Consider the following 21413-nt stretch of genomic DNA (forward strand, 5'->3'; position numbering starts at 1 on the left):
CCCTTCCAGGTGACTCCTGTGCTCTGGCAGGTTTGGACAAGAACCACAGCCCTAAGACTACACAGTTGCTTCCTGGTCCTTCCAGAGCCCCTGAGGTTGAGTCTGAGAGTTTGGGGTCCTGGCGCCGCCGGGGCGGGCCAGTTGTGCAGAGGGCGGCGCTGCTGCAGCCCTGCCCAGGGGCGGAGCTAACCTGGGGACTAGGTAGACAGCTCCCGGGCAACCTGGCCGCCCGGGAAGCCTGGGCGCGCAGCAGCCTCGGCCTCGCTTGGGCCCCAGGGACGCGGGCAGGGACTGCGACCCGCCCCACGCCCGGCGGAGCAGCCTGGACACACGTTCACCATGGGGAGACGCCTCAAGTTTCTACAGAAACTGGCTTTCCTGGGTCAGGACCACCGGTACAAGGCTCTGGAGAGGGACGAGGTAGAGACCCTGGTGAGTCTGAGCGATCTGGTATGAGGCGTGGGATCAGACTCCACATGTGTCCCCTGGGATTCTGCATCTGACCCGCGGGACTCATGTGTCTCTGGGCACTGAGATTCCACTCATCCCTTCCTTTGAGTGAGAAGCTGGCTTGAAGGAATCAGCTCGACCTGGCTCTAGGCACAGAACTCACCTGGGTAGGCTAGCCCATTCAGTAATGAGAAACAGACCTGTGCTCTTTAAGGGCGTGCAGCTGGCAAGGCCTCCTAGTCAGGGACTAAACCTAGGTTTCTCTGACTCTAGGGAATTTAAATGCCTCTGCACACACAGGCAGTGGTATGAACTTTTAAAAGCTGCTGAAATTAAGGGGGATGGGGTCTGGGTAGAGACCAAAAACAGCCCCACAAAATCTTGCCCGAGTTTAATAGCGAAAACTGAAACAACTCAGTAGGGCTGTCAGCTTCTTTTCCTCTACATCCGTGTGGTTTTTTAAAAGCCAGGCACACGCCTTTAATTCCAGCGTTTGGCAGGCAGGGGCAGGTGTATCTCTGTGAGTTGGAGACCAGCCTGGTCTACATAGTGAGTTCCAGGACAGCTAGGACTATGTAAAGAGACTCTGTTTCAAAAACAAACCAACCAGAAAAAAGCCCTTCTGAGCTGTATGGTGACTTTGAATCTCCAGGGGACCCTCTAGGATAGCTCTTCAGAACTGCAGTGCTGAGAGTTTCTTTCCAGGACCAACAAGCATAAAACTTAGTTCTGTGTCTCTGATGGAGTAGTTAGGATACAGCAGCGGGTTGGTGACCCAGCATGGTCCCTCCCCTGCACTGGCTTTGTAAGGTCTGGAAGCCCATGGCACACCTAGAACTCCCATGCTTGACCCTGGGGAACAATCCCCCCCCCAAATATGGTCTTGTCATGTGTGGGTGGGTGGTTCCAGGTTAAATTTGTTATGTATGACAGAAAATGTTTGGCAACATTTCGATTTTATTTCTTCCCAAAGAATGCCATAGTCAAAACATTCCAGGGTATGGTTCTTAAATATTAATAAATTTATTTACAGCGTCAGTGTCAGTGGAAGAATTCTGATGTTAGGGCTGTGAACAGCAGGGTTCAAACCCATCCGTGTTTGTCTGCAGCCTTGTGGGTTAGCGGTGTACCATAATCCCTTTGCTAATGCCAAGTGTGTCTTTACATGTTTGTAATGAGTTGTTAACAGGGGTTTGGCGTGAGTTTGTTGACACAGATGGCTTTGCTTCCTTCCATCCTTTTCTGGTTTTTTTTTCCCAATCTTTTGATGTTTTGCACACGGCTGGGTATCCCTGAGTACGCCTGATGCGTAGCTGGTTGTCATCGGGGAGTTTGAGACTGTGCAGGTGTGGGCTTGGAGTAACCCACGTGGAGATGCTCTGAGACAGGTGAACTTCGTTCCTCTAAGCTGCTCAAAGGCGACCTGTCTGCAGGTGTGTTCCCCACCTGGTCGTGTTCTCCGCAGCACAATGGCAGTGAGGGAGCCTGGGCATGTGGTGACCAGTACCGCAGACTCGCAGGGAGGTCAGCAATACTGACGGCTCTCAGCAAAGGCCAGCTGTTGCAGGTGTGTTGCCTCCAAAGCTGATCTTACAAACACAAGGTATGCGTGCAGTAAGGGTGCCTAGTCTGGATCCTGGGACAGTGGAACACAGCAGTGGGTCCGTATGTAAGGCCCTGGCTTCCATCCTCAGTACCCCGAGAAACAAAACGGCACACTAAAAACCAGTACCTGGAAATGAGGTAAGGGAAGAAGGCCAGAGGAGACACTGCTTTCTGCCGGGCTTGGAACTCTGTCCCCGGCCAAGAGGCTTTGGGAAGGAAGTCTTGTCTGCTCTGGTGTCATTTCTGCGGTTGTCCTGACTTGGTTTGGCCAGCACTTGGTGTGTGCTGTGTCCCAGGTTGCTGGTGGGCTTCCCAGCACACACAGCCGTGAGAGGAATCAGTCCTGAGAACTGGGTCCCCTCCTAGGTCTTTGGCCTCCAGATGAACTTAATGGCAATTTTGGAGCAGAAGAGTGCCAGTGTGCCAGGCAGGCACTGTTTGGTTCTTGTTGAATATTGACTGAACAATCTTGACGAGTGCTGAGGGTCAAGGTACTCACAAATTCACAAACCACTAGTGGGGACCGAGGAGAGTGACAGCGGAAAGAGTGGAAGAGATGTTTATTCGGTGGTCTTGCTGACTCAGATGTGCTGAAGAAGAAAACCAAAGGGACTGGAAAGGGACAAGAGGCTGAGATGACAATTGGGACCTTGTCCAGTTACAGGTGTGGAGGCAGAATTGAAGCTCAGCGCCCTAACTAGGAAGCTAGCTCTTTTCTTGTTGTGTCTCCAGGGTGACCACCTGACCAAGGTGTTTGAAAGACTCTTGGTTTTGATGCTCGACAAAGCTCCTCTCTGATGTCCTGCTCAGTAGGCGAACATTTGACTAGAAATTCCTGTTTCTGGGAAGGCCGGGTGCCATCTCTGCCCTGGAGGCTGCTCCCGAGGTGGGTGTGACTCCCACTCGTCCTACCATCCTGGCTACTGACCTTGTCACCCTTCTGGGTTCTCCAGATCCAGGCCTGGGTGCCAGTGGATGGGTACGTGCAGTGGGCACCTCGTCATTCAACCCAGACTCCAGCACCTGTTGTGGGCTGGCCAGGGCTGAGGAAAATGCACGCGCGCTCTCCACCCTTACGCATCTGCATCCGTTGTGGTGGGCGGAAGCAGGGCATAGTTGACCTTCACTGTTGAGTGTGGGAGCTGGGAGGGAGCCATGTCTGAGATTAACAGGAGTGGAAAGATGAGTGAGCTGGGCAGCGTTCCCAGCATGAGGAGAAGGTCAGGCTGCACAGGTGACCCCCAGGAGTCTTGTCTGAAAGAATCTGGCCTTTCTATTTGCAGCAGTGGAGACCTTGGAATGATTTTAAGTCAGGACTTGGTAGTTGTCCACATATTCATAAAAATGCCAGGCTCTAGAGAGTCAGCAAAGCAAACAAACACAGACTTGCATGTTTAAGACCTGACACGTGGGCTGGAGAGACGGTTTCTCAGGTAAGAGCACTGGTCGCTCTTCCAAAGGACCCAGGTTCAATCCCTGGACCCACATGGCAGCTCACAGGTATCTATAATTCCAGCTCCAGGGACCCATGCACTCTTCTGAGCTCTGGGGTCACTCCAGGCACGTGGTGCACAGACACACATCCAGAGACAAAATACCTATCTACATTAAAAAATAAAGATTAATTAAAAAGATAAAAAGACCTGAACTTGTCTAGCATGTGCAAGGCTCTGTGTTCTGTCCTCCAGCACATAGCTTATACATATATATTCTTAGCCTGAGATTGACCCACACCCCTCAAAATCACCAATTTGTTGGGCATGTTAGAGGAAAGGATTGCACCCTCTACCCCTTGCCACCTTCAACAATTCACACTGAGGTGTGACTTCAACAATGCTCACATCCCACCGGTCAATCCGAGGAGCCACAGGTTCACAGCTCAGCTGTGGGCGCAGGCTTGTAAGTATGAAGATCAAAGCTGCTTTTAAACAAGACCGGAACAAACCAAGACCTAGCTCACAATGCTCAGTGACTGTTGGTTCTCCATCCCTGGCTGAATAACGCTCTGTCCCCAGGCTTGCACCAGGACCGTGGGCTTGTGCAGCTGAGTGCTTCTAGTTCAGGGTCTCTCACGAGGTGGTGGTCACACTGTGTGCAGTGCTGGGGCCTCCCCTGGAGCACCCATTTCTAAGCACTTGGGCTGTGGCAGGCCTGTTTCCTGGCACGTGGTCCTTTCCACGGGGCTCCTTGTTGCACAGCAGACAGACTGCACTGTGCTGGTGACGGAAGGCCGACTTAGAACAGCTGTCACTTATCCTGAGAGTGAGGGCTTACGACTTCCGTCATACCTCTGCAATTCTGTGGAGGAAGTCGAGACTCGGTCCCCCTCCACGGGGAAGGGATGACACTGCTTAGGGGACAGGGGTGGTAACTAGGGGCTCCCCCAGGCTGCCCTCCCACAGTCGTCGGAAGATTTCCAGCCAGATGTGGTGCATACCTATCATCTCAGCGTTCCAGAGGTGGAAACAGGAGGATCTACATTCAGAGTCATCCCTGGCTCCATAGACAATTCAAGGAAAGCCTGGGCTACAGGAGACCCTGCCCCGCCCCCGAGAGCAGAAAACAGAGGATGATTTCTTGAGCTGAAATGATTCAAAGTAAAAAGGGTACGCGCGTGCGCGCGCGCACACACACACACACACACACACACACACACACACGAACCTGCTCAGGAATTCCCTAGTTTTGTGATGCTTCCTTTGATGCTATTGTCTCTGGGCTCAGAGTCTGCATGTGAGCCTGCTCGTGCCAAGAATGTGTGTGCAGAATGGGATGCCGATATGCAGGAGCTAGTTTAAGGTGAGCTGTCTTAAGCCCATGACACCTGGCAGCAAGCAGGCTGTGACCAACAGCTGCCCAACCAGCTTGGCTGCTTGCAGATGAGGAACATCTGGATTGTAGAGATGGTGTCTCTTCTCTGTGGCCTGCTGTGTTTTATAACTCACTCCAGGGCTCCTTGCTGGTGGCAGGCAGGTAACTGTGCACAAAGACACGATTCATGCCAGGCACCTGCTTGCAGCTGGCTGCTCCTCTCGCCTCTGTAGTTTACACTTGAGAGTCCCCAGCTGAGATAGGTGGTGTCCCCATTCTCCTGTTAAGGGGGTGTGTTGAGACTGTTGTCACGGGTGCCACCAGATCTGTGCTGATCAGGCCAATCGCTGGAACAGATTCTAACTAGTAAGTTCTCAGGAAACCTGAAGGTCCTGGAGAATCAATCCAAAGATGACACATTGGAATCTGTATAGTCCTAATGCCACAAGTCTTGTCCCAAAGGGTAAAGAAGTCAAGACTCTGAGCTATGAAGCCAGGAAGTGTTGGGTGTGAGTTGGGGCGGGGGGGGGGGGTTAAAGTTGGAGGTTGGGGGTCCTGAGCATGCTCAGTGAAAACAAGGCCAACCCCCAGATGATGGGTGTAGTCTGTTCCTATCCTCCACCAGGGTAGGGCCTTGTCTGTCTCATGCTTAGAGCAGCCTAGCTTACAGAAGACTTAAGTGTTTGAGCTCTCCTCCTACCCTGACAATGACCAATCAAAATGAGAGCCGGCAGAAAGTACATCCAGGGACCTCCTAACTGGGACAAACTGGGCCTTGGCCAGTGACCCTGGCAGGGTCAAGCGCTAAGGGTTGCAGTAACTGAATGAGGTGACTGTAAGTGGGGGCGTTATCTGGCCCCCAGTCTGTCGCATGGGGTGCCAGTGGGAAGAGAATGGTTTGGGGGATGCAGGCTGCCATTCTTGGGGTTCCCTACTCCCAGTGATTCCTGACAGAGATGACTTTGGGTCAATACCAGAAGGACTGTGGGAATGAGTGGCTCAGGAAAGGGGCTCGGCTCAAGGTAGTTACGTTTGGTATGAGAACAGAACAGGCTGCCTGATTCCTGGAACTGGGCATGAAAGAAAAGTGCAGGATCCTATGCGCAGAGGAGAGTTTTCCTGCCTTCCATTGTCAAGGCTTTCACAAGAATATTTTCTTGGTTACTGTGGCTATGGGCACAGCACAGATGTAGAGGTCAGAGGACAATTTTGTAGAGCTTGTTCCATCTTTACAAGGGTCCCAAGCTTGCAGCGCAGGGGCCTTTACCCACTGAGGCAGCTCACCAGACTCAGTTTCTTTAAAAAGGTGGTTAGGGGGCAGGGGACATGCATGCCATGAGGCATACAGGAACTTTCAGGAACCAGTTCTTTCCTTTCACCACATGGGACCTGGGGGATTGAACTCTGGTCATCAGACTAGTGACAGGCGCCTTGACCCACTCAGCCGTCTCAGTGGCCTTGACATGGGTTCTGACTGCTTCCTAGTATTGCACCTACATGGCATGTGCAGAGACTACAGAGGGAGGGTGGTCACAGTCACGGGAATGGTAGGCGACAGGAAGTGGAACCCTGCACGAGCAGAGCCACCCAGCCCCAAACTGAGCATAGATCTTTGTCCCTTTAGACTTCTGTGTGGCGCAAACTTGAAGATAAATCAAGATGGCTAGCATGGAGCAGTAATCTCCAGGTACCACTTCTCCCAACCCTTAAGAGCTGGATCTCTGTGCACCTGTGCTCTCACACCCAAGGATGAACTTTGGGTTCTCACTGGAGAAGAAGCAGAAGATTTAACACTGAAGCACAGTAGTGGCCTGTGCTGAGAGGAAGGGGAAGATTAACACTGAAGCACAGTAGTGGCCTGTGCTGAGAGGAAGGGGAAGATTAACACTGAAGCACAGTAGTGGCCTATGCTGAGAGGAAGGGGAAGATTAACACTGAAGCACAGTAGTGGTGTATGTCGAGAGGAAGGGGAAGATTAACACTGAAGCACAGTAGTGGCCTGTGTCGAGAGGAAGGATAGATTAACACTGAAGCACAGTAGTGGCCTGTGTCGAGAGGAAGGATAGATTAACACTGAAGCACAGTAGTGGCCTGTGCTGAGAGGAAGGGGAAGATTAACACTGAAGCACAGTAGTGGCCTGTACTGAGAAGAAGGGGAAGAATAACACTGAAGCGCAGTAGTGGTGTGTGCTTAGCGGAAGGGGAAGAAAAATGCTGAAGCACAATAGTGGCCTGGGCTGCCTCAGGCTGCACTGGGCAGCTCCTGTACTGTTTTAAATTACATTTATAAATTATTTTATGCATGTGGAGATCACAGGACACCTTGTAGGAATCAGTTCTCTCATTCGACCATACGGGTATCAGGACAGATCCTCAGACTTGACAACAAAGGCCTTCACTCACTAAGCCATCCCACCCACCCATGCCTTTGTAGGGCTTTTGACCTGTGAAACACTGGGAGTGAGAGCAGGAGGTGTGGCCCCATCCAGTGGGACTTTGTGGCCACTGTGGCCTCCACAGCTAAATGGCTGGGGTCTTTCTCTGACTTCCTATCTACAGTACCCTGCTGGAGTGGGGGTTCAACAGTGTTGCTCATGGGTGAAGATGCCCTGGGGTGGGCCACCCCTCCCTCGGAGGAGGTACTATCTCTTTGCAGCTCGCTATGGCTCACACTGTAGGCCTGGGATGGAGGCATTGGCAGATGGCTCCTGAACCAGAGAGCATCATTTCCTTTGCCTTGTTCACCATCCTCTGAGGGTATCTTATGTCCCGAGCTCCTAAGAACTCCAACCCAATGAACCACCTTTAGTGACCTTGCTTCATCTCAGTCACCTCTTTTAAAGCCCTGCCTGTAGAGAAGCCATATCCCAAGGCTGGGGAGGTAGTGGCCAGGGGAGGAGATGCAGCACCGAGCTCTAAGTCCCCAGTGGAAACTCTCCTGAAGTCACTGTCCTTCCAGGAGCCGCAACCGTCACGAGAAAATGCATTGCCTTCCACGGAGGTTGCAGAGTACTTGAACTTAGCTTAAGCCCCCATCTGTTCCCACATCTAGGCAGAAACTGTGCTACTGCAGGGGTTCTTCCAGAACCTTCTGCTGACCCACTGGAGGGAAGGGAGTCCAGCAATGCACGATCAAGTGTAGACAGGGAAGACATGCCCACGGCTTGTGATTCTGCAAACTTCCAGAGCCAAGGTCAGTGTTGTACCTGACCTCTCTTGAATAGCCATGAGTATGTGGCCTGGTTAGACTGTGCATCACCCACAAGGCTGCTCATGTGTTCCCCAGAATGTATAAGTCTTTGCTTCTAGACAGAGAAAATGTGGGAGTCTTGTGGGTGTTGGGGGACAGAGTCCTGGTCCAAGGTCATCCTGACCTGAATCTCCAACTGTAGCACATGACGGGCTCTCCCCTTCCTGATGTACAGCGAAGGAGGCTGATGCGCCTCCCCTGGCTTATCCTTGTGTCCTACTGTGTGTGGAGACACTTATCATAAGAGCCAAGGAGAGTCAGGTTCCCTCCCAGGCTTCCGGGTTCTCCCTTTGCCCCTTTCTTAGCTCCTCATAGCTTTTAGGCAACAAAAGCAGAGCCCACATAGGCCTTCCCTCAACATCCACAGAGAGTAAATGGAATGACCAAGATTCTGCACTGACTCCAAGCAGCCCTGGGAGATTGTGAGACATGAAGTTTTTGGCCTGCTCCAGACCTCAGACACGGGCACCTATGGCAACTCTGGTGACCTGGGCTCTAGCTTGCCTTGGTGGCTCTGGTGCTCCCTGAACCGTGAGCCCCATTCAATGGCTCAGCAGCTTCTCATTGGTTAGACATTACCCTCCTGTGATCCTCCCTCTCTGGGGCTTCTCCCTCTCTGAGTTAGCACAATGCCTGTCCTGCTGTGGAGTATCTTGAGAGAGGCCCCCACATGCGGGGGTGGCGCCTGACAGACAGCCAAAGCCTGGTGCTTCTGCTGCCACACAGACACTTTCTGGAGGAAGGGGTGGGGCGCCAAGAACTGAGATTAGCGTTTGACTGACACACTCCTGGGTCACACCATGCAGACCATGAAGCCTGGGAAATTAAGCCAGTCTTCCCTTCCTTGATGTGGGATGTGCATGCTCCCCAGGAAGCCCTGTGGGCTGGTCCCCTCCGTGTTACTCTTCCTCTGGCTTCTGAAGACTTCTCGCAGCTGTCCCTAATCCGTGCCCCAAGTGTCAATGTAGTGAAATTTCAGCGTGTGCTGACTTCTCTGTCCATGTCCACTGCTATTAATTATTGTCTCGGTGCCCCCCCCATTCCCACCCCCGGGCCTGAATATGACTCCTCTCTCTTCTCTTTCCCTCTGCTTTCTCCCTGTCTACATCTGTCCTCATGTCCTTCCCTTTGTACACCTGTAACTTTTTTTTCCCTTCACGAATGTACAACAAATCTCAATGGGAACAGTGCCGCACCTTACCCCCACCACACATTTTGGCCCCCTTTTTCTCCCAGGCATTGCTGGTTTGTCACTGTGTGGCAGTCAGGCTGTGATGTGCAGGGGCACTCTGGTCCTTTTCTGAGTTGCCCTGAAGCTCATGGGATATGTCACAAAATCCTCTGACCCAGGCTGCTTTCCTGGAGACTCCACCGCGACACCTGGCCCCCTGAGAACTTGTGTAACGTCTTCCTGTCCCCAGGCCTGAACCTGCCCTCTGTACAATGGGATAAACTATGGACATCAGAGGCGCCTCCTGAGAGTGATTAAATATAGGATTCAATATTTAAATCATTAAATAGTGATTAACTATTGAATAAGGAGGGAAGCGTTGAGGGCGCCACCCGAGGGCAGTGCGTCCATGTCAGGCTGCAACATTGAGTTCATTCCTCAGACACCATTTTTCTCTTTCATTGGCATGAAAATTGCCAAGTAGGCTAGGCTGACTGGCCAGAGAGCCATCCGCCTGTCTCTGCCTCCAACCCACCTCCTCCCCAGCCCTGCTTGACTTTTTGTTTTGTTTTGTTTTGTTTTTAATGTGGTTTCTGAACATAGAACTTGGGGCCCTCGTGGCTGAAAGCTCCCCCACCCCCCGCGTGGTTCCTCTTTAGTTATAGAAAGGTATTATTCAGAACTCTGGCTGTATCTTTTCTCCACCTGCAGAGAGCCATCCCAGTTCCTCTGCCCCAGGCTCCCCGGCCTCCCTTGAGCCCTTCAGCATTAGTAGCTAGGCACGCATTGCCCCCCACCTAGCCGGTCTTCCTTTCCCTGTTTGGAACCCTTCGAGAAAATCCCGGCAACTTAAGGTTCCAAAATGTTAGGAGCTTGTCTAGAGTAAGACAACATGCCAGGGAAGTTGAAGTTTCTTGGGCTATTGAAACAGACTCTTTCAAACAGGGTTTTATGCAAACAGCCCCTGGCACTTGGACTAGCTGTCAAGTGAGTCACCCAGTCAGCCTTCCTGTGTCCTCCTGGTCAGGAGATCCCAGCAGCCCAAGCTACTACAGCCAGGGATCTGGGGTCAGAGACCTAGCATCACCGAGCTTCGGGGTCAGATACTGCCGACAGGGAGGCCCTTGGCATAGCAGGAAGAGTCGGGAAGATTTTTCCCATGGTTAGAGGAATCAGGCTAGGCACGTGGAATGAGGCCCACAGAAGTGGCCCCAAGCCGGGCAGGCAAAACCTGTAGCTAAAACCAGAGGTGTGACTCTGCTTCCAGGAACACGGGAGTGGTACTTCCTGGAGCCGCCTTCCTATCATCCCGGCTCGGCCCAGGCCCTGCCACTTCCTGCTGCACAGGCCCCAGCAGGTTCTAAGGAAACCCACCTTGCACAACTGAACCCAGAGTGACTGGGTGAGATGAATGTCCAGCTCTGTCTGCGAGGCAGGGAGGAGAACAGGAGGGTCCACTTACCAACAGAAAGGTAGGCCCAGTCCTCACACAAAACCCGCCTACTGTGACCTTGGGTGAAGTCTTTTGATCCTGGGATACCACTTGCCCCTTCAACAAAGTGGTCACTGCACATCACCAGCTAGCCTAGCCTTTTGGTTAGACTTGGGAGCCAGGGCAGGCAGAATTGGCAGCTGTGTGGGGCCAGATGTGCTCAGTGGATGTAAACTGGGTTGGTAGCCACAAAGGGGACTGTCAGCAGACCATGAAACAGACGCTGAATGTCCTTCATCAGGACCTTATAGTAAATACATGACCACGTTACCTTCTCCCTTGCCACCCCTATTTGGGCACAGGTTACATGGTGATGCGCGGCCCCTATACACTTTAAGACATTCATTCCTAATTACAGTGAAGCCCTCACAGACCACTCAGGCCAGCACTCGGCCACAGGCACATTCGGGTGGTGCATGGATGCACCCGGGTCTGGAACCTCCTGGTCAGGTGTTCCTTGTCCCCCATATATGGAATAGTGCCTCGGGTTTTCCTGGTCTTTGAAGCCCCTGACATTCTTAAAGATTCCAAGCTCACCACTCTGTGGGATGTTTCCCTGATTTGGGTTGGTCTGGTGTTTCCTCAGATAGACACTGGCTCCATTCTCCTGATAGACCCCACGGAGGATAGGGCTGAGTCCCACACTGTGCACAGTGTTGAGAAGCCTAGGGGCGTTTGGTTTGTGTGTGTGCTTACATGTGTGCAGAGCCCAATGTGGGGGGGTGTTTCCCCCTGTTCTCCACTTTTTCTGATTCTCACTGCGTTTGGAGCTTGCTGGCTCCGCTAGCTCGCCTGCCTCTGCTTCCCCAGCCCTAGGATTACAGATCTGAGCTGCCGTGCCTGGCTTTTACATGGGTGCTGGGGCACTGAACTCAGATCCTTGTGATTGCACAGCCAGCGCTTTACCAGCTGAGCGGTGTCCCCAGTGTCCTTGTAAGGCCATCTGTCCCGTTGCTGCTGGTGGCAGCTCCTATCCTCAGATGAGACTAGTGTGTCACTTTCTTGATTCTGCCTGCCTGGGTGATGCTCGACAGACTAAAAGCATCACTGACTGAGCTGTTTCCTAATCCCACTCTTCAGCCACTTCCTAGCTGCCCACACTAGGGAAAGCTTCCTCTTCTCCCCAGCCTTTATGTCATTCACGCCCATGTGGACTCAACACATTCCTAGTTGATTCTGTTCATGTCTGTCATCACCAGTGTTCATTTCAGCTCACTCTGGGTGCCCAGATCTGACTTGTGAGAGACCCTTCGTAAGGCCTCCGTGCCCTGCTAGCCTACCCCAGAATCAGGTAAGGCTGCTGAGCTAGGAAGAAATTCTACACTAACCTCCCGCCATCTCTCCTGGCTCCCGGCTCCTGGATATGCATCTTGTTTGGACCACTGCGTTGAGAAACAAGCTAACAAAACCTAGGTTTACCATTGCTAGTGGGAGGAGGAGTATGTACAGCCATGTACTGCTAGACTCTATCTAGTTTGTGTCTGTACACATACACACTTGTGCATTTCAGTCCAATAAATCCCTAACAGCCCACGCCCGCTCCCTGAGTACTTCGCTGAGAACGCCAGTTACTGGTGATTATTAGGCTATTTCTGAGTCATACAAACTCCCTGTGTGTGAGTAGTCTTGTCACCTATGTGTTGGATCCTAATTATATTGGTTGCCACTCAGCCGAACCATGTCCTCTGGTCCCTGACTATGCTGTTCCTCGTGAATAATACACAGAATGGGTGGGTCATGGTGTGTCTTGCTGAGAGCTGCCTACTCCCTTAGGCCTTAGACACACATGTATACACACACGCAGACATATTCATGCACACTTCCATACATACTCACACTCTCTCACACACATGTGCACATGAAAATACATGCACATTAATGCTCTAGACAGCATTGCAGCCCAGGAAAGAGCTCATTGCCCCTTTTGACCCAAGGCTGCAGCTGAAGCTGTTCTCTCAGCAGTCATAGCTGTATGTTCTTATGGAGTTGATATCACAGGACAACACACCAAGATTTGAGACCGTCATAGGCTTTGCTGTGGGAGGCCCAATAGGCAGGCGAAGGGAGGTGAAACACGCCCCCGGAAATGCTGAAGCATGCATGGACAACCTGTTTATGTTGAGTTTCATGGTCTGATTGGATGAGGATGACTGACTGACTAGGTTTCTTCCTCAAAGAACAGGTTTCACCGGGACACGAACTCTGCTGGATTCAGAGTCCAAAGCATTAACTATTACACCATGGGAGCTGGTGGGCAATAGGCAAGTAGGGAACAAGAATTTGAATTCTGAGCAGGTGGCTGACCCATCCATATCCACAGCAGCCTAGGTTGTTGCATTGAGAAAACTTTCCACTTGATACTGAAAAGCACGGGGTGGGCCCTACTGGGCCCACTTCTAATACCTCCCCTCTCCTCTCTACTGCACTGAAGCTGCGCTAAGCAACCCACCTCTCAGGATATGTAGGAGCTGAGGCTCCACCGTCAATGTCCTCTGGGTCTGTTGGAGGAAAATGGAGGCTTCTCCTCACGAGCCCTCTCTCTAGTGAGCCAGGTCTATGGCTGCTCAGCATTTCTTCCTGGGGAAGCCGTTGTTCCTCTTTCCATCTCTGTCCCCAGGCCAGCTAGGACTGGCTTCCCCTTTGAATAAGTAACTCTTATTTGTAGTTCAAAACTCACAAAAGTGCTGGGCAGTGGTGATGCACACCTTTAATCCAGGCACTTGGGAGGCAGAGGCAGGCAGATCTCTGTGAGTTCAAGGGCAGCCTGGACAGGCTCCAAAGCTACAGAGAAACCCTGTCTCAAAAAAACCAAAAAAAAAAAAAAAAGACTCACTCACAAAAGCATAAAACTGTTTCCCATTGTCCCTCTTTTCAGTCACCAGGTTTCTGAACCCCAAAACCACCTGGGTCCCCACTGTGCTGGATTCTGCCAGAAGTGTATCTTCCATCTTCCTTTTCTCCACATTTTACATAAGCCACCTTATGCACAGCGGCCCACACCTCCAATTTTCCTTCTCTATCTCTTGTTAATGATACCACTATTTGGGGGAGATTCTGGGAAATGTCCATTATATTTAAACACCGGCCCTGGGACCTACCAATGCCATGTGTGACATAACAGCCCAAATTGGACACAGCCTACATTCCAGTCCCTGCGATCCGCTAACAAATCATGATGCCAGGTTCCTCTATGGTGATGGGATGAAATGCCCAGGGTTTCATGCAGCAACAGAGAGACCTGCCATGGCAGCTTCTCTCGCAAAGCTAACAGAAGGATGGGGTCTCTGAGTGTGCCACTTCTGAGGCGGGCAGAGCAGATCCATGTGCAAAGCAGCCAGTATGTGTAATCTTTCTAGAAGGCGGTGTGTGAGAGAGAGCCCAGGGGCAGGAAGATTCTGGGAACTGTAAGTTCTGTCCTTGCTTTAGGTGGTGCTCATTTGGGTATATGGAGACACATGTGAGTCTCCATATAACCACACATGATTTATAAGTATGACTATGGCAGGTATACTTCAATATACAGTTAACATTTCCATTCAGGGAGCTCGGGAAGGTCACTGGGTCTCCTTTCATGGGAGCTTCGGGATACATGTTACAACGGTGTCATGGTTAACCAGCCAGCCAGCGGTGTCATGGTTCACCAGCCAGCCTATTGGCGGGTCTGTGGGTGGACACTAACACACAACCATCTGAGCAGTTCTGTGAGGAGTGGCTCTGAGCGGACCTTTCTGTAGGACAGGCATCTGAACAGGAAGCGAGCAGAGCATATTCATCATGAATGAGGCCACGTGCTCTGCAGCGGGGACTTTCCTGATTGATGCCCCACAGCTGCGAGAGGAGACCTCTCCCCCGCATCAGTACTAGTGTGTGAATGTCCTTGGCTTTATCATAGGCCTGCATTCTTGGTCTATACCCTTTTCCCAGTTTTCTCTCTCACAAACAAATGATGGTCATGTTAGTCTTTCACAGGCCAGAGACTCACATGGTTTTGGTAAACTCTTTGTCTTGCTGTTATGCAGAAGTTTTATCTTTGGATTCTGCTGACAGTGCTCGCACTGGGTGCTACACAGCCCAGTCCCCTTTCTACCTGGGACTTGAGTCATCTATGTCTTATCTTAGCTTTTTATCTTGTACTTAGAAAGTCCTTTCTCACTCTGTGATCCTAAGAAAAGGCAGCCCTTTGCTTCCTCTTGCACTTGGATGGCTTCGTCTTTGTCCTGTGTTCTTTTTGATCTAAGTGAAGGTGCTTGCATAATTTCTTGGCCTAGCATGGGAACTGTGGCAGGCAGCAGGCAGAGTTCTCTGCATTCAGGAGGAAGCCAGGGAATAAAGGAGCGAGTCAAGGAAGCATTGTTAGGGCAGACTTGTGCCCCATGCAGAAGCCACAGCATAGGTGTTGGCGTCTACGGGGATGAAGGTGGTGCCGCCATAAGGGGCACCATGCATTGTGAACACCACTCCCTGTCTGTTCCTGTGCCTTCCAACTGTCTCCTGGCCATGCATGCAGCTGTCATGGCCCCTTGCCCCTTCCCTTTCTGGTGTCAACACTGAGACTGTTCTCATCTTCCCTCCCTTCTGCAGCATGTTAGAGCACCTTCTGCTCTGCATGCACGGTGCTGGCACTCCTGTGTGAGCTGAATTCTGACAGCCCCTCTTCCATGAGGTCCGTGGAGGAGTGTGTGAGGCCTCTTTGTGGGCCAACAGGGACCAGGAAGGGGCTGGAGTCTGGAGCTCAGCAAGCAGGTCATGACAACACCAGGGTACCACACTGTTGCTTTAACCTAACATACTCACTTCCATCACTGCAAGCCACGACCATGTGTTCCCTGGTGATTGGAAAACAGAGGCCAACGTGGGTCTCCCAGGTAAAAGGCAGCCTGACCAAAGCAGCTCCTTGTGCAGACTGGGGGAGGGGAACCATTTTCCAACTCAGGGAGGCCACGTGCTGTCCCCAGCTGTGACCCCTCCATTTCCATCACGGATTCAATGACTCCATCAACAGGTACCACACTGGTATTTTATTTTAAAAATGGGATCTTACTGTGTAGCCCACACTGGCCTAAAATTCTCAGCAATCCTCCTGCCTCAGCTTCTCACGTGCTGGGATTGTAGATGCATGCCCCCATACCTGTGGTCTGACCAATTCCTGTCTGCACAGATGAATTCCTGACTGCTCACCTGGGTTGTCGGGGGTGGTGGGGCCTCTGCACTCTTGCGTGTTAAGCCTGGCACTGTCTTCAGGACCCTAGTTTCTGAAAGCAACCCTGCTGTCCCCTCACCACCTGTGTTTGGGGTTTCTTGGTGCCAAGAACTGCACGTGGGCTTTCCTTCTCCTCTTCTCCAATAGCCTATTGCAGTCCTGTAAGGCCTTGCTGTGACAACCCCTACTCCTCAGAGAAAGAAACAGAAGCAGGGGTCCATTTTAGCAAGTACGTTGGAGGAACGTATGTGATATCAGTCCCAGAACAGGATAGAGATCCTGGGACCTCAGGGACATGAATAGGATCCCTGCACTGGACAGATAGGGAGGCCGGGAGGCCAGGATGGGACTGATGGAGGCTGTGTCCTGCTTCCCAGAGGCTCCCTCTGCCCTGATCTCCAGGCTGTCTCGACGTAAAGCCTGTGTCTTCCACGGGAGATCACCTTTGTCTTTTGTTGGTCTCTCTTGGGCTCAGTTCCAGCCTGAGCCTGCTGCTGGGGAAGCTTTTCCTGAGAAGTCTCAATGTCCTGGACTGTTTCCTCAGGGCCCCACAAGGGAGCAACAGGCTGTTTGCTGCAGGCAAACAGTACTCCGGGGTCACGGAAGAGGCAAGGAGGCAGGGGAGGTCCGATGGTGTGGGATTCTATTCTAGAAAATCCACAGAGGTTAAACCTTAGAGAAAATGGGGCTGCGGCAGCAAAGACTGCAGCAGGTGGGTCAAAGGGGGTGCCAGTCACCCAGCCAGACCAAGAGAGATGGGTGTGTCCTGAAAGCAGCCAGGATTTGAGTGTCTCCAAGCCAGAGAGAGAAAAGGTAGAGAAGACTCTGTGTGTGTGTGTGTGTGTGTGTGTGTGTGTGTATGTGTATGTGTGTGTGTGTGTGTGTGTGTGAGAGAGAGAGAGAGAGAGAGAGAGAGAGAGAGAGATGTTTCAATGTCACAGGACACTGTGTTTGGAAAGTGAGTGTGGTACAGCCAGAGCGAGAGGTATCGGTGTACTCACACCCAGGGCTGTCTCCCACGCAGAGGGAACAAGAGTGAGGACTGAGCAGGGCCAGCAGGACTGGAGCCACACAGTCCAATGGTGCTTATCTCTCTGCCAAGTGAGTTTGCAGTGGGCTCAGGATTGCTGGGAGGACATCCGGGGAAACACAGAACCTGGCAAGGAGCCGTGTCCTCACTGCCGTGCTCTGGTTTTTGAGACCAGCAGCAGAATCCCAGGACGTGGGTGTGTTTGACGGTTCCTGTGGACGAATGGACCACTGGGTGCTAACTTGCACTTGAGTGCTGCGTTGGTGGGAAGGGAAGAGAAACTTGGACTCCACCTCAGCTAAAGGAAGTTGTTAGCACCTCTCCCTTCCTCCTTCCCAGTTCCTGGTGGTGGCTTGAGAGGGAAGAGATGCTATCATGTCCCAGTGCCGGAATTCTGGGAAGAACACTGGAGGTGTCTTGGTGTGCCCTGGCACTGAGATCCCTCTGTTGCCAGTGTCCCAGGCCCCTAGGGGTTTACTTGCCTGGGGCTCTGGGCACACACACATGTACTCAGGCTTCTGGGACCTAACGGTGACCTCCACCTTGTTCCTGAAATTATTTACAAACACTTCTTGGAACACGGGTGTGAGACCACATATTGCCACAGGAGACACTCCTTACAGTTTAAACTCGGCCCAGATTGCTGTAATAAGGAGGTCCGTGTGAAATGTCACCCTGGTCTGTTAGCCTAACCCTACTGAAGAAGTTTGTTTTGTGCAACTGGACGCGTCATTCTGATGGCAAAGCGCTTTGATATACACACACGAGAACCTGAGTTCAGATCCCCAGTGTCCACATAGACATGTGTATGGTGGCACATACCTGTAATACATCTGTAACCTAACCCAGGGCGCAAGGGTACAGAATCTTACTGGTCAATCAGTCTAGCCAACAGGTGAGGTCCAGGTTCAGTGAGAGACCCTGTCTCAAAAAAAAAAAAAAAAAGAGTGGACACAATAATAGAAAATACCAGTGTTAACCACATATATGTGCGTATTACACATACACACCACATACATACACCACACACAAAACATGCACACACACACTGAAATACAATAATAAAAAAGAAAAAGGTTATTTCTAAATAGATGTGTCAGTAATAGCCAATGACTACACATAAACCGCACACGCCCCTAGCAGAAGGAACAGGAGCAGAATCTACGCGTGCAGAGAAAAGCTGAGCACCTGTGGACACCCTGTGAGAGCGGCGGGACACCCTGCACACTGTCACTAACACGTACAGGAAGCACAGTCAGAGGGTACTGGGCACGTGACCGTTTCTGTAGAGTTCACACTGGAAGAAGGAAGCACTTTGGGGGAGGGGGGTCGGTGAGTAAGCATGGGGACCGATGTCATCTGTCTCGTGATATGGAAACAGGTCACGTGGGTAGGCATGTATACTTGGGGTATGTGCATGTTGCATACATGTGCCCTGCTTTAACCAGAGCCGCACAGCAAAAGTCCCAAGCTCCTCACCAGCCACACCGCTCTCTCAACAGATCGATGACCAGTGCGAGCTGAAAGCCATCGAAAGAGAAAAGTCTGTCACGGCCCTGCCGCCCAGGGAAGCGTGTAAATGCAGCAAAGGAGACTTGGCCAGAGCCTTCCATGTAAGGACTGTGTTTGTGTCTGGGTTTATTTCTTTTCTCATCGCCTTGACAAAATACGTCTCCCAAAAACTACTTAAGAGGTGGTGGGGAGGGGTTCTTTCTGGTTCAAGGTGCAGTCCAGCATAGCCAGAAAGTCATGTGACAGGAGGCAGCTGGTCTCCCTCCCGCATCTGCTTTCAGGCAGCAGAGAGAGCTGATGCTGATGCTTGGCTAGGCCCCCACTCATGCCATGGTGCCATCCACATTCAGGCCAGAAGGCCAAAGGCTCTCTGGAAATGCCCGCAGAGACACATCCGGAAGTGTGTTCATGGGGATTCTAATGCCTGTCGGGTTCATGAGCTAAGTCATCACACCTGACAACATCGTCAAGCAGTTTGTGGATTAAGAGAAAATCCCACAAAGCTGTTCGTGCGGAATGGTTCGGATCTCCACACAGAATCTCAGCGGTGCTGCTGTCCTTGGACCCAGACCCTGTGGTTCCTGCTAGAGGCCAAGCGTTCTTCAACCCACAGTTCCCTTGGCAAGCAAAGAATGGCGAGAACCTGAGTGAGTGACCAGCACTGTTAGGACAACACGTGGCCAGGGCCCCTCCAGGCTTTTGTCATCAGGGCTCAAATTCTTTCCCACGCCTGCCTCTCACTTTTCATCTTTTACGATTGGTGATGCCAGTTACAGACATCAAATTCTCACGAGTGCCTGAGGGAATTAGAATTTATCAGCCTTGCAGGAGAAAAGCCAGCCCTGACCTAGGAGTCTGCCTTCTGCCTTCTGGGGCCACAGGATGGAGCCAGCAGTGTATCTTTAGCTTATGTTACACCAAGCAGAAATGGTGGTACATATATATGTGTGTGTGTGTGTGTGTGTGTGTGTGTGCGTGTGTGTGTGTGTGCGTGCATGTGCGCTCATACATGCATGCGCATGCATCAGTACATTGTATGCATACACATGTACATGTGTATGCATGTGCATGCACAAATGTATTACATGGGCATATGTGTATCTGTGCAAGGATATTGAGGTATGTGCATGAATATATGTGTGCACATACATATGTGTACATGTGTATGCATATGCATTTGGGGGGTATATGTGCTTAGGTATATGTATGTGCATGTGCACATGTATACATGTGTATTGTGTACACGACCATGTTCATGCATATATACATTGCATGGGCATGTGTGTGTCTGGAGGGGTATGGGGGAATATGTGTGTGCATGTATGAATGTGCGTATGTACATCTTCATAGCTCATTCTGCTTTGGGAAAAGAAATGTGCAGCAGGGGAAAGGCACGTTTACACATGTACCATGACAGACCTTAAGAATGACCTAAGAGTCCACCGCAAGTCCTGCTTCTCAGTGAGAAGGGGAGGAAGGTCTTTTTCCTTGTTCAGATGTTTCCCCGGCCAGATAATGAGCTCAGCCCTCCTGTGCTCCTGAGAATTCCGCTCTAACTCCCCCTCACTCCTGCAGCCCTGGGCAGCTTTCTCCGTAAGTCCCACATGAGCACAGAGCTTCCTGACACCATGCTCGACACTGAAGTTGGTTGTGCCTAACGATTTTGTTCACTAAAGGCCTGGAATAGTATCTGTCATGGGGTGTATGATACGGTCATATCAGCCACTCCAGTCTCCCAGGGAAGGCCTATTTTGTTTTTAAGATGTAATTTGATGATAACAAGATACACAACATAAGCCATTTTTGGTTTGCTGTTTGGGTTTAGGTTGTGTTTTTGTTTTAAGATAAGATTTTGGTATGTAGCCCAGGCTGGCCTTGAACTTCACAATCCTGCCTCAGCTTCCCAAGTATGGCAGTCACAGGTATACCCTCTATACCTGGCTTTCTTAACCATTTATGTTTTGTTTTGGTGTCTGAGACAGGGTCTCATGTAGCCCAGGCTGCCTCAAACCCATTCTGTAGTTGATGCTGTTCTTGAACTTCTGACCTTCCTGCCTTGGCCTCCCAAATATTTGGATCACAGGTGTGTATCACAAGCCCAGGATTTATTAACTGTTTGTTTGTTTGTTTGTTTGTTTGTTTGTTTGTTTGTTGAGACAGGAATTCTCATAGCTTTGGAGCCTGTTCTGGAACTCACACTGTAGACCAGGCCAGCCTCAAACTCACAGAGATCCATCTGTCTCTGTCTCCTAAGTGCTGGGATTAAAGGGCACCACCTGCAGCTTTTCTTTTTAAAGAAAAGACCCTATTTCTGCCTGTCTACTCTCCCATCTCCACTTGGATTTGCTGACACAGTGGCTCAAGGCCACTGTGTGTTGAAATAAAGGTTTTGTTTCCCTCTCTGCCCCAGCAGAGCCGGTGTCTTCTCCTCCACGAACAAGCCCATTTTCCTAGTTCCCCTAGAAGATGTCGGCTCTCACCCGGTACCCGTGACTTGTTTCTTTGTTCCTTGCTGGGCCCAGTGTGCTCACCCTACATCCCCTATCTCCTTTCAGGTGGACCTGGACAATGGCCTGTCGGAGATGGCTGTGGCCCAGCGCAGGCTGGTCCATGGCTGGAATGAGTTTGTCACTGATAACGCTGAGCCTGTGTGGAAGAAATACCTGGATCAGGTAGGTGCAGGATGTCCTCCGCTGTGTTCACTAAGGGCACCAGCCAGGAAGGGCAAGCCAAGCAATCACTCTTTAAATATTGATCCTGGGTGTCCTTGGACAGGTCCCTATTGGGGTGTGGGGTGAATGAGTTTCTAGATAAACAATCTTGCCCTTTGGATGCTCTGAGCCTCCAAGAGGAGCCCTGCAGAGGTAACTAAAGATAGAGGTAGCCATGACC

The 21413-nt window shown here is 51.3% G+C and overlaps 1 protein-coding gene across 2 annotated transcripts in view; it reads left to right on the forward strand.

Moving 5' to 3' along the window:
- The first annotated feature begins 203 nt into the window (after window positions 1–203).
- Atp2c2 (ATPase secretory pathway Ca2+ transporting 2) overlaps window positions 204–21413 on the forward strand; it is a 62645-nt gene continuing 41435 nt past the window's right edge. Inside the window, exons 1-3 of one of the 2 annotated variants that reach the window (XM_087900466.1) lie at window positions 204–432; window positions 18512–18622; window positions 21077–21193. In XM_087900466.1, the coding sequence (XP_087756592.1) occupies window positions 340–432; window positions 18512–18622; window positions 21077–21193 (321 nt within the window). In that variant the 5' untranslated portion in view covers window positions 204–339. The remainder of the gene's footprint in view (window positions 433–18511; window positions 18623–21076; window positions 21194–21413) is intronic. The other variant, XM_087900465.1, reaches the window with a different exon arrangement.

This window comes from Myodes glareolus, chromosome 22 (genome assembly GCF_982192425.1).
Source record: "Myodes glareolus chromosome 22, mMyoGla1.1, whole genome shotgun sequence".
In the NCBI taxonomy this organism is placed as follows: domain Eukaryota; kingdom Metazoa; phylum Chordata; class Mammalia; order Rodentia; family Cricetidae; genus Myodes; species Myodes glareolus.